Source organism: Terrapene carolina, unplaced genomic scaffold (genome assembly GCF_002925995.2).
Source record: "Terrapene carolina triunguis isolate 2854851 unplaced genomic scaffold, T_m_triunguis-2.0 Scaffold130, whole genome shotgun sequence".
Taxonomy (NCBI): Eukaryota; Metazoa; Chordata; order Testudines; family Emydidae; genus Terrapene; species Terrapene triunguis.
In genome coordinates, this window is record NW_020664481.1 from 31,911,294 (window position 1) to 31,923,969 (window position 12,676).

Consider the following 12,676-nt stretch of genomic DNA (forward strand, 5'->3'; position numbering starts at 1 on the left):
ATCATCTTTGCATATTTTAAGAATCCTCTTCCAAAACTTCACATTAATTAAGAGGCCATAATTTCCAGTGGGGACTCACCCTACTCTCCATTAGCAGGTACACAATTTTGAAGGTGTGAATAGGTATTAGTGCAGGGGTGGGCAAACTTTTTGGCCCGAGGGCCACATTGGGGTATGGAAATTGAATGGCGGACCATCAATGCTCATGAAATTGGGGGTAAGGGTGGGGCCAGAAATGAGTTCAGGGTGCAGGAGGGGGATCAGGGCTAGGGCAGATGTGTGAGGGCTCTGGCGGGGGGTGCAGGGTTTAGGAGGGTGCTCTGCTGCCCTGGGTGGCTTTAATAACTTAATCCTTATTTTGTAACTCTCAAACATTTATTATACCTTATGACATTCCTGTGAGAGATAATAATCATAACTCTCTTTTTCAGATGTTTAATCTGCTCAACCATCCCGCCATGCAGTGGCAAAGCCAGGCTTAGAACCTTATGTGCTAGACGACACTTCTCATGCAGATATCATTTAACCATTAAAATGGGGCTAAGACATGCTTCACAGAAGTGATTACTCAATATTTGTATGTCTTTTCCAATATGCTATATAGTCTCCCACAAGTCTTCACTTTTCCTGACCCGATTTGGTCGCCTATCTTTTTTTCCTGTTGTGAAGGAGTAGTTTTGGTGGCATTCACTGGGTGAATATTTGTTCATTTGACTAACTCTGGTTCATGAAATCTTGTATTTTATTCCACATCTATTAGCACTGCCCCCAAACAAACTCCATTTCCTTTATCACAGATATGTGTATTAAATATTTGTGCTGATTAAGGTGAGATGGGTCTTAAGTCAAATTTTAACCACTGTTCCCCCATACCTAATGTGAGGGACCTGAAATTTTACCTATTGGAAAGTTTTAGGGTGAAGTCCACAAATGCATCATATCACATATTTCCTAGCTTTTTGCATGTTAACAGTTTGGCCTAGAAACTCTAAATATCATCTGGGTGTGTTAAAAAAATACACCACTGACCATTAAGATTAGGTGCTTAAAAAGTCCTTGAGCCAAAAACGAACAAAATAGGGAATATAGGACACTGGCAATGGTATTTGAGAACAATGAAGGTGGTTATGGTGACTCATGCTTTACATTTAAAAGAAATGTAACAACTCTGAAATTCTAATATTTTAGCAAATGCATTTTTGCAAGGTTTTTAGACAAAACATTAATGCACTTCAACTTTTTTTTTGCTGGGGAAGTAAGCAATGTTCACTGATAGCTCATCTGAAAAATTAAGTGCATTTATTTTAATTACATGAAGTTTTATATAACCCATCCATTGCCTAATCACTAGAGCTATCATTAAACCCGTCTGTATACAGTAGTAACAAAACTAGAGCATCAGAAACATTAGGATCTAGAGCAAAAGTGTTTAACTGGATTAGGTGCTTTTTTGAAAAATATATCCCTGATCTTCACATTCTTGGTCTCTGCTTGGGTGTGCAAGCAGGTATGTGTACTCCTCCATTAATGCCTGACATGCTGCTGATAGAACTGGCATATGTAAAACTTGTTTGGTAAAGTTGCAGGTGCACTTTTCTATTCTTAATAGTCAAGTAGAACTGGGGGTGAGGCCTCACTGAAAGTAAGGCCTTAACTTTTAATGGGTGACACAGCACATCACAGTGAGGCCTCAGTATTTGCCCTCATGTTTTGTATCACCGTAGATCACATTTTTACCATCTGACAGTTGAATGAGTGTTTAATGTTGATGTACAGGATACCTCACCCAATCCGCTTAAAGTTTACTATTCAAGCGCTGAAGTCCAGTCTTGATTGAAAATCCCCCATCGAAAGCTGCATTCAGAACTTCATCCAGGCAGCTTGCTGTAACGAAATTCAAGTCCTGCCGCACATTCACTGCAATCTCTTCAAGGTCTTTTTCATTTCTTTGAGGAATGATAATTCTCTTCAGTCCAGCTCTATGGGCTGCTAGGACTTTGTCCTTAATTCCCCCAACCTATTAAAACCACACAATTTAAAAAGAAAAGTTATTTAGTTATGATGCTTTCAGCAAAGCAGTCACAAGAGGCATTTTGAATTAAATATTAAGTGAACAAGACAGGATTCCAGATGTACATCCATAATTCATCATACTGAGAGCTTAAACCGCATGGACATATTTTTAATGGAATGTTTTTCTCCTAAATCACTTTTTAGGAGAAGGTAAATTTGAAAGTGTTGGCAATCATTTTAGCTCATACGGGTAAGGCAAACGCATTTATTAGTCTTAAACTGCTAGAATGGGAAATGTAACATGATTATTGTAAAAGATTTCAGCTGCATAGCTGCAAGAATCTCCAACATGAGATCTCTTACTTATATCCTTGCACCCATCAACATAGGAAAAACACTTCTAAAAAGGCATCTGTCGCCCTTATGATTCCCATTTTAAGGTAAACAAGGCTGAACTCTGCCCTGCTGGACCCTCCAGTCTCTGGCTGTTCTTTTCTATACATGGTAAAGCACTGTGTATCTTAGTAGCATTAACAATGGAAAGAAAGGCCACTGTTTGTTTCAGGTGTATCTGCCTCCCTCTACAGCTTACTTAGGGCTTGTCTACATGACAAGTTAGTGTGCGCCATGTAGACAAACCTTTATTTTAAAAATTATCCTTGTACAAAAGTAAAAAAAACCTGCGAAAACACGCTTATGCAGACAGCTATGCTTTTCAAGCAGTTGAAAATACATACGGTAGCATATCCAAAATACAGCCAAGCATCCACTATCGCTATAACTGTGAATCTCTACACTTAGGGACAAAATATGTAGCCTCTCTCTATGTTTAATGCAGTTCATGTGCATGTAATCTTAGGAATTTGTATATACAGTTAATGTATGCAATTGTCAGTCTTTCCTTCCATAACTGCAAACATAAGGACTTGACAATTAACTTTTCTGAAATGCTCAAAATTTGTTAGTTGAAGTTGTTACTGGAATTAAGAAGCCAGATCCTCAGCTTCTGTAAATTGCTGTGGTTCTGTTGATGTCAATGAGTTATTTTAACTAACTTATAGCAGTTAAGGATGAGGCATTAAAGAGCATTCCTTGGATACAAATCAATAGGTTTTAACAGGCTGTTCTTTGCTTAGGAAAAAGTATTCCAGATGGGAAAGTGAACACAAAGAATGGACTTAAGTTGGCAATCTTATAAATCCTAAACTAATGCAAGTCCTTGAGAAGGAGACAGGAGACAGCTTCCTTTTGCTATGATGAAGCGAAGTTAGGAGAGTGTAAAATTAGCATTCTGTATTTTTAATACCAAAATTGAAAACCAAACAATCCTGCTTTTCACACAATAAAAACAGGGTCCCGTCTTGCTAACTCTCACTATCTGCCATAAGGCATCCTACTATGTGAAGTCCTTTTGAATTCAATGGGATGCTCATGTGAGTATCAGCAGGATTCTGGACCCTCAAGAATCAGTTTTCAGAAAGGACAGAGTCATTTCTCAAAAACAGTTAATAGGGGCATGTGTTTGCAGTCTGCACTTAAGAATGACCTGGCCAAAAAAACAGTTATGCTGTGCCTGATGTCTCATGTTATTTAAAGTGCAACAAACCTACTCAATTTGGTAATCTGAATTAAGCCTACTATGATGACATACCTGAATTACTGCAACACCCTCTTCTCGAGTGCAAGCCTTAACAAATGCAGTCATATCCACTCAGAATGGTGCTATAAAGATCATTCTCCTAGCCTGTCACATGTCCAACAAACATGAGTGGCTTGTCTTCACTTTCAAAGCCCTTCACATGTCCCCACCCTATTACCTCTTCTGAGATGTCAACTCCTAGTTCTGATCAGCCCACGATGCCAGCCTCCATTGCCTACTTGTTTTGTGCCTTTTTTGATGCTGCCCCTCATGCTTGGAGGTGCTCTCCCTAAATAGCCACAACTATACTCCACTCATTCAGATCCCTCTAGCTCTCTGATGCCTACAAAACATAACCATGATTAGGCTGCTTGTGTGCTGAGACTACAACCTCTCATGCTGACCAATATTGCCTCATTATTTCCTTGAATTCCCATTGGTCCGTCCGTATCCACCTGTTTTTTGTCTTATGGTTAGATTGTAAGATCTTTGGAGCAGCAAATATCTTTTTGTTCTGTTTGTACAGTGGGGACTAGAGCTCCAAAGTGCTATGATAATATAAAACCCCCCCCAAACCCCATAATGGATGTTTTTGCACTGCCCTCCTAATGGCATGGTTTAAGGTCATTTTTAAATTGTGGAAAATACTGTTCTCACGTTGAGCAGTACAGATCTAACACTAAATTACAGCCAACTTACCTTCATTCTTTACACATAGTTGCTATAATTATGTTCATAAAGAGCTTCGGGCTTGACTAAAGCCAGATTTTATCTACACTGTACTCAACACTATGGGGGAAGAAAAACATTTGTGGTTTAGGTTGAACTTCTGCCCATAGCACATCTGTGATGCCTACATATGCTAATTGTACAAATCAAATGTATGCTATTATCACCGGAGTCTAATCCTCTCTCCATGGACTACAATAATAAAAATACCCTGTCAATACCAATAATTTTTTTTTTTTCAGGAACTAATGCTTTTTCATTTGCAACACACGTGTAGGAAATGTAAATGGATATTATGAATTTTAGGAATTATTAGAAAAGGAAATTTGTACTTGTAAAAATAATAAATTGAAGTTATCTGTTCCACTGAAAATATCACCCATATACTAACAACTTTTGCATGCAAATTGCATAAAATCAAGTAACTTTCATAGTGTACATCTGGATGTGAATTAGGACTTTTCTATGCATCTGTGCTAATTATACTGAAAGACAATGCAGGGCTGTCCAGGAATGAACTGCAGCAAGATTACAAGGTTTACACCTGGGTAAGTAGCTCTGAAGAAAATTACTAATTCATCTTACAGAGGGGGCATTAAGAGGAAAAAACCCACAGTGCTATCTTAATATAGGTTAACTTTTCCAAATGAGACTTACTGGAAGAACAAGGCCTCTTAGTGTAATTTCTCCAGTCATTGCTACATCTGAACGCACCAGCCGCCCACTGAAAAGTGAGGCAAGACAGGTTACTATGGTAACTCCAGCAGATGGTCCATCTTTTGTGACGGCTCCAGCTGGGAAGTGCAGATGGATGTCGGTGTTGTCAAGGAGATCAAAACTTCCAGAAGCTTAAAGAAAAGAGAATGGTTTTGAATGTGGAAAATTCAAACCTGTGTTGTTCCTGGTCTTTGTTCTAAAAAGGCCACTGGAGAACTAGAATTCTTAGCAAATGCATTATTTGAAAACAGTACACTTAAAAATGAAAAAAAAAAAAAAAAATCCAATGAACACACTACATTGCACCACAAAAATCTAAACTTTTCTAGGCCAAAGGTAGCTTGCTATCAATATTAAACAGGCTAAAAATCTATGATTTAAAAACAAAACAAAACTGGATATTTTAAGGCCTAAACTTATTACAATCTCTTAAAACATTTAAGTAGAAATAAATATGCTGAATCCATGAGCCTTCATCAAACATTTTGAGGTTAAAGGCTGATTTTCTATATAAAGAATTAATCGGGTAAAATATTTGACTCTGGGCAACACACTCATGTATTTCATCAGGATCATCCACTGAGCCTATGTGGATGGTCTCAACCTTCTATTTTATAGCTTCTCCCTACCTGAGCTCTGATTGGCTTAGTTCACAATATAAAAGAAAGTCACTAGCAGAGCACCTGGAACCAGAGTTTGTTGAAGTGCAAAACCAGCTTTTGACAGCAATAGCTTCTTCTGCAGGCACAAAAAGAATATCTTCTTCATTTACTCAAAGTTGAGAAATGAATTGGAAGTTGAAAAAGTAGGAAAATCACTTCTTTTTCACGTCCAATCAATAAAAACGAGGGAGGGCATGATATCTGCTAGTTTTACAAGTTTGAAGGACAGCCTAAATAACTTAGAGGACTGTTTCATTTTCAAGAGACATAGGCAAGTAGGAACTCCAGCTCCAGTCACTTTCAGTTTGGGAATATTTGAAAATGTTCCCAGTCTGCCCTGAAATAATCAGTTTAATTCACTGACTAAAGTAATCCCTCTGTTTAATAATAAATCATTTAGCTGTAGATGTGGACCACCTTTTGAGAAGAAGAAATTTGTGTGTCCAAAACATTTCAGGTTGTTTTGTTTAATAAAAATAAATTATGTCCTGTTCTATGTTTAATTAAATTCCAGTTACCATTCTAATTCAGCACAACACAAACCATGAGCAAAAAGTTAATTATCTAGTACATAAGCAATATATCATTCACCATTTTCTAATACACTAAAATTGTACAATTAATAAGAATCTGAAAATATTAAGCTATAAAAGTGCTTAAATAAATGTATATAGTTATAGCATATCCTCTTAGCTAGCAAAAAAAAATGTACCAAATCTAGTGTAAAGGCTCTACTTAGCTGTAAATCAACATGTTTGAATGGTTATAACAACTAATGAGCAAAAGCACCTTGTTTTAGAAAATAACTGAAGAACAAATGGAAAAATTTAATAAAATCAATTATTTAAATTGAGACGTTTCACTTGGTAATTTAAATTGCCTTCATATAAGTCAATCCACCCTGATACTAAATTCCTAGACAAAAAATATAATCAAGAATGAATTAACATTGTAAACAGTTGTCCTTACTTACAAAAATTTTAAAATGTTTAGAAGTCAGGAAATTCAGAGTGTTGGTTAAAACTCAAATATTTAAAAGTCAGGAAATGAGAACATGGAATCAGTAAAGGTCTAATAATTTCTGGAAATAGTTATAGGTTCAAAATAAACCTTAACTGTAATCTGTACCCCAACAACCATCTTTCAACTATGGACCAAAGACTTCACAGCTCCAGAGAAAATGACTTGTGTACCTGTAAACTAACCTCACCCTTAATGAAGATCTGAATGAAGTCTACATATGGGACACAGAACACATCTCTTATTATCACATAGAACTCTGCTTCTATTTACCACTCTACCTGATACACCCTCTAAAGATTATAGGTTGTAGCCAAGCCAGAAATCGTTCATTTGGTCCTTGGATGCTCTGCTGAAACTACCAACAGGAGGTCTGAGAGTCCTGTTTATTGTGTTGGTTTTTACTATTTGGCTACTCAGCTCCCCAGAACAACAGATCACCAAACCATGCTGCAGTCTCCTAGAACTTTTGATTTTCTTGATCTTCTTCATACTAGATTTAAAACTTATTTTCAAACTGAAGTCTTTTTTCAGGCTATTGATGGATAAAAGATGCTTGTGCTTCACAGTTTAATAGTTCTAGTACAACCCAAACAGATAAAAGCCAGTGAAAAAGTCTATGCCTACAAGGCTTATTAAACAAAGTTTTTTTAAAAACCTACTTTTTATAGAAATAGTTTCTTTATTTTATAGAACAAAAAGTGTTATTTCTGAAAAATAAACACTGCCCGGAGACATTTAACTCTCAAACATCATAGCACTGGGTTGCTAACAGAGAACCAGAAAGCAAGCAAGTAGTTTATTGATGAAAAGCAAATTTGAAATTTAAAATAGATAGAATTTTAAACATCTACAGTTGCCTTAAATAAGTAAGGCCACTTAATAACACAATAGAATACTGGGCTGAATCCTCAGCTGTAGCCAGAACTGGCTAGCCATCAGCAGGCACAGAAGGAACCACAAATAACCAATTTGTGGCTGTTTTTGTGTGTGGCTGGTCTCATTAGAGGAGCCTATTTCTCCTTTAATGTAAATATAATTGTTCTAATGTGTCTTAGATAATCAATTAAATAAGACAACTTTTCATGTAAATCAGCAACCTATTTGTTATTATAGTTCATTATTGAAAAATATAATGGTACATTTTGGGTCATCACAGAAACATCATAAGCCTTGCATAGGAATTAAAACAATTGCTTATATGCATCTCTTTGGTGAGAGGTTACAACAGGTATTCATCTCTATGTGGCATTAGGCTCACACCAACATTCTTGTTTTGTGTTTTTCACATACCATTAGTTAGCTGGTATTTCTTTGCATTGCTACGCAGCCAGCTAATTGCAAGATGTGCTGACTCCTTCATGACATCCCCCAGCTGTCCGGTTAGAGTAAGCTGACCTTCTCCATCCATTTGGCTGGCTTCTACAAACATGATCTCACCTCCTAAAGGAGTCCAAGCCAAGCCTATGGCTACTCCTGGCTGATTCAAACGTTCAGATACCTAAGAGAAAACAACTCAGAGTAGAACACAATTTTTAAGAAAGAACAACTCAGCAAGGCTTTGAAAATATTTTTGAAACTCTAACATTCACAGCTTAAAAGTTAAAACTCTTAGAATAAACTAATTTGCTAGGGCAGGGATTTTACTGATGCCTTCAAAGCAACTACTAAGTTTTAGACAGAAAGGCTAAAGGCAAGTCTCCAACCTCATATTTAATTCCACCCTGCAATAATTCTCCCCAAGTGTGAAAATAAGTTACAGCATTAGGGCACGTCAATGGATGCGCTAGCTCTCATCGATGGCATGCAGCTGGGCAAACAGGTGCTGCTCCAGAGTCCACTTAAATCAATGGGAGTTTTTCCTTTGACTTTAATGGACTTTGGATCAGGCCCATTCTGCAAATACTTGGTGCAATTTTTAAACGAGTTCACTTTGACTATGTTCACCCCTCTAGTATCTGCTTTTTATGACTCTTCTACCATGAGAGCCGTACCTACATGAACAGTTGCCCCAAAGTTTTTTCAAACAATGTTTTCAATAGAAACATTTGCAATTTATGCTGCATTGTATTGGGAACAGGAACTATATCATGAGATGCCTACCAAACATCACTCACTGCAAACCTTTGTAAAGCATTTCAAACAAATAATACATTGGAGAAAACTGCAATCTGCTAGAGGACAATGTGTGAACAGAGAAGATGCAAAATTAATTGACTCAATTACTCATCACAAATGGTTTGCCCAGTTCTACTAATGAATAAGGCCTTTTCCCTTAGGAAATACCATGTGCCTACTTCTGAACAACATGATTTTGATCAATTTGAGATGAGCATAAGGAAGGGTGTGTTGTACTCCTGTTTATTTTATTGATCAAGGCTCCTCCTACTAAATGGACATCCAAACACAATTAACAATGCAATATTCAGGCAGTAATCCATCCCATCACCAAGTATAATAAAAACTGAGAATGCAAAGGTTTCTTAATGTTTGGCTTTCATAAGTTCCCTTTCCTGTCTAACAAGTACAAACAACTTCCTTTCGGCAGTTAAAATGAGTGAACAACTGTTCACTCTACAGCTGGTTCCAGTGATTACTGGCCAAAAGGATGTGCATGAAAAAAATGCAGATAGACACTGCTGCAATCGATGCAGTGGGTGTCAATTTAGTGGGTCTAGTGAAGACCCGCTAAATTGACAGCAGAGTGCTTGCTTGTCGACTCCGGTACTCCAGCTCTCTGAGAAGAGGAAGATAAGTCAACTGGAGAGCATCTCCCATCAACGCAGCGCAGTGAAGACACCGGGGTAAGTCAACCTACACGACGTCGACTCCAGCTACGTTGTTCATGTAGCTGGAGTAGCATAACTTAGGTCAACTTGTCCCGGTAGTGAAGACGAGCCCAAAGGCAGCTGATTCTCACACTGTCTCTCAGAGGGACTGTTCTGCTTTCAAGCCTAGCCATCTTAGTCATGTGCAGGCACACACTTATCACATGTGTAAGAATTAAAGTTAGTGTAAGGCAACAAAATGCATTTGAAGCTATTATCCCCTCAGAAAAGGGAACTTAAACTCCACACACTCCTTTTCAGTACTTTGACATTTTCGATTTTGTGTTCTATGCTTTGTCTGTGCTGCAAGGCGCTTAGTACCGTACCACGCTACACTTGACCCATAGCCAAGTGTGATTTTCTTAATATTTACTTTATTTTTCAGTTTGATGACTCAGATGTGAAAGCTGTATCTGTGCTACCTGAGACTGGCTCCTGAATTATATCCTGCTTGCTACAGATTGCTGCTCCTTAGTTGGAGGGGAAGGGGCAGGATGCAATAATATCAGAGGGCACAGTGCCTTTGGACTCAGGCAAGACATTAAGCTGTTTGCATTTATTCACAGGTCAAGTGATTAATTAGAACTTTTTTTTTTTTTTTTTTTAAAGAACATTGTTTGTACATAAGAGACTTGATTTCCCTTATATGGCATTCTTAAAAGCAACTAGGATCATTTAATCTACTAAAAACTCTACAAGACCTGTAGCCTAATAGAAGCTACAATGACCAATCCCTTGAATTTACTTTAGCTACAGTATGCGTTTTTCTCATCACATATTATTAGAGTATTAAACAACAAACATCTGTTCACCCAGAGTAGTAAGGAAAGTCCAGTAATAAACAAAACCAAGGATTATTTGAGTTCTGTCTGGTTTGAAGTGCCTAACAATGTTTCAACATTTTATTGCTCTTGCTTTGGAGACCAGCTGCCTGATACTCATGCATTTGGGAACCTGTCAGGCCTTTATGCATCTCAGAGACTCCTGTATAATGAGCAAATCCACCCCATAGACTACTCATTGGCCTACAGAATGGTGCACTGGGCTGGGGGCCAGGACACTACTAGTCTCAATTGTTTTACTGAATCGTGTTAATATCTGTGTATTTCATAACCTTTATTCCTGATCAAGGCCTCATACTTGCCTGTTCTCTAAGGTCAGGGTATCATTTCCCAATTGCACAAATAAGGTAACAAGAGGTTATGTAAGGTTACTTAAGGAATATCCAGGAACAGAACCACGGTCTCTAATAGGACAGACTCCAAGTGTCAGACATTTTCCCCTACCATCCTTTGCACTAACTGGCAGAGGTCAAGAACTGCACAGGCCTTGAAAACTGAACTACCTCTGCTATCCTCTGGAGAATCCCCATACCCAGATTTGGGTTGAGACATGCTGGCAGGGCAGTGTGTGAGGGAAGCTTGTCTTGACAGCCTGGTGAATATCTTCAAGCCAACATCTTTTATCAGCACTAAATCCACACAATTTTTTAAACTGAAGTTTATGGTTATATGCAAAGTAGCTTAAATATTTTGCATAAGAGGTCACATGGAACTGCACAAAACTTGGCAGCTAGCATAGAATCAAAGAAGTGTAGGGCTGGAATGGACCTTCACAGGTTATCTAATCCATCCCCTACCCGAGGCAGGACCAAGTATATCTAGACCATCCCTGACAGTGCATGTCCAATCTGTTCTTTAAAACTTCCAATGATGGGGATTCCACAACCTCCTTTGCTAACACATTCCAGTACTTAACTATCCTTGTAGTTAGAAAGTTTTTCCTAGGTAGATAAAGACCTTGGCCACTTCTGAATCACTTCATTTCTAACAATGGAAGAGGAATTGAAATTAGAACAAAGGCCCCCATTATACTTCAAAACAACTGAAATTAACAATAGCCATTTTCAATAGTCATTGGGCCCATGAGTTTAATCAGGTTACAAGGGGTTGGGCCTTCTTTTGTCTGTTGGATGACGGAGGGAGATGAGGTCAAACTGCATAAACATTTTATTTAAAGTCATTTATCCCAGGTAGCGATAAGACCAACCTTTGTTATAAAGTAATTATAAACCACCATTGTTAAATCTGTTTTGGTTGCATGGATAGGGCCAAAAATAAACGGGACAACTATCTAAAGAGAAGCTGATCTCACTAAATCATGTTTTTAATATCAGCAGAGATAAGAAAAAAGAAATTCTCAGAACGTGAACAGTTTCAGATGTGATAAAGGAAGATAAAAAGTGAAACTAGATAGCAAAAAAAGCATGTTGCTTCCCAGATGTATATTTCTTTGCTGTATTAATTTGTAGGAACAGAACCCATTTGGTCATGATGTGATGGCTTTGATCCTACAAATCCACATGCAGTGCCCAAGATTGTAGCATTGCAGCACAAATGTGACCAGATGCTAAGTATGGGCACAAGTAAAATTAAGCACAGCCAGTCCTCTGTATTAAGCAGCAGTCTTACCTCATCTCCCAGAGCACCTACTACCTTGCTCAAGTGCATTGGATTAAAAAAATAGGGGAGTGTGGTGGGGAGATATGGGTCTAAGCATGATCATCGTACTGGCAGCTTCCTCTCTTAGGCCTTCTTCCTGCTCCTAAGTATAAGTAAGCTGGCTGTGGCAAAGTAGCTATAGCTTTAGTACAGGATCAAATTCCTCCAAGCATCCTGATCTGCACATCACTTTTCGTCTTACACTTATTATACACAGTACATAAATAGTACAGGATGAAGCTCCTACTAGACTATAGTGTCAAAGTGCAAGGCTTGAAAATGAGAAAACATTACATTTTTGTAACTATACGAATAGTTAAGAACTGGAGGCATTTAGATGGGGGAGGACTCTAGCTTCTAAGTATCTTTCCTTAAGATTGCTTTAGGACGCATTTATAGGTTGAACAGTTTTAAAAAAAGGGTGAAGAACATACTTTAAAGTCTCCTTTAGTATAGCAAAGCAGTAATATTGTTGTGGCTGTATCAGACCAGTATGCAGTTCAGACTTGTGACTTCTGACTGAATTTTAATTGCAGTTGGAGTCAGTCAAGTTTCAAAGGTTTAAAT

At 37.9% G+C, this 12,676-nt stretch overlaps 1 protein-coding gene across 1 annotated transcript in view; it reads right to left on the reverse strand.

Annotated features, from left to right (window-relative positions):
• Positions 1–494: 494 nt before the first annotated feature.
• The window catches only part of LONP2 (lon peptidase 2, peroxisomal), an 86,172-nt gene continuing 73,990 nt past the window's right edge, over positions 495–12,676 (reverse strand). The window contains exons 13-15 of the mRNA XM_026652628.2: positions 8,074–8,281; positions 5,039–5,229; positions 495–2,017 (exon numbers count right to left, since the gene is read on the reverse strand). Coding sequence (XP_026508413.1) covers positions 1,796–2,017; positions 5,039–5,229; positions 8,074–8,281 — 621 coding nt within the window. The 3' untranslated portion in view covers positions 495–1,795. The remainder of the gene's footprint in view (positions 2,018–5,038; positions 5,230–8,073; positions 8,282–12,676) is intronic.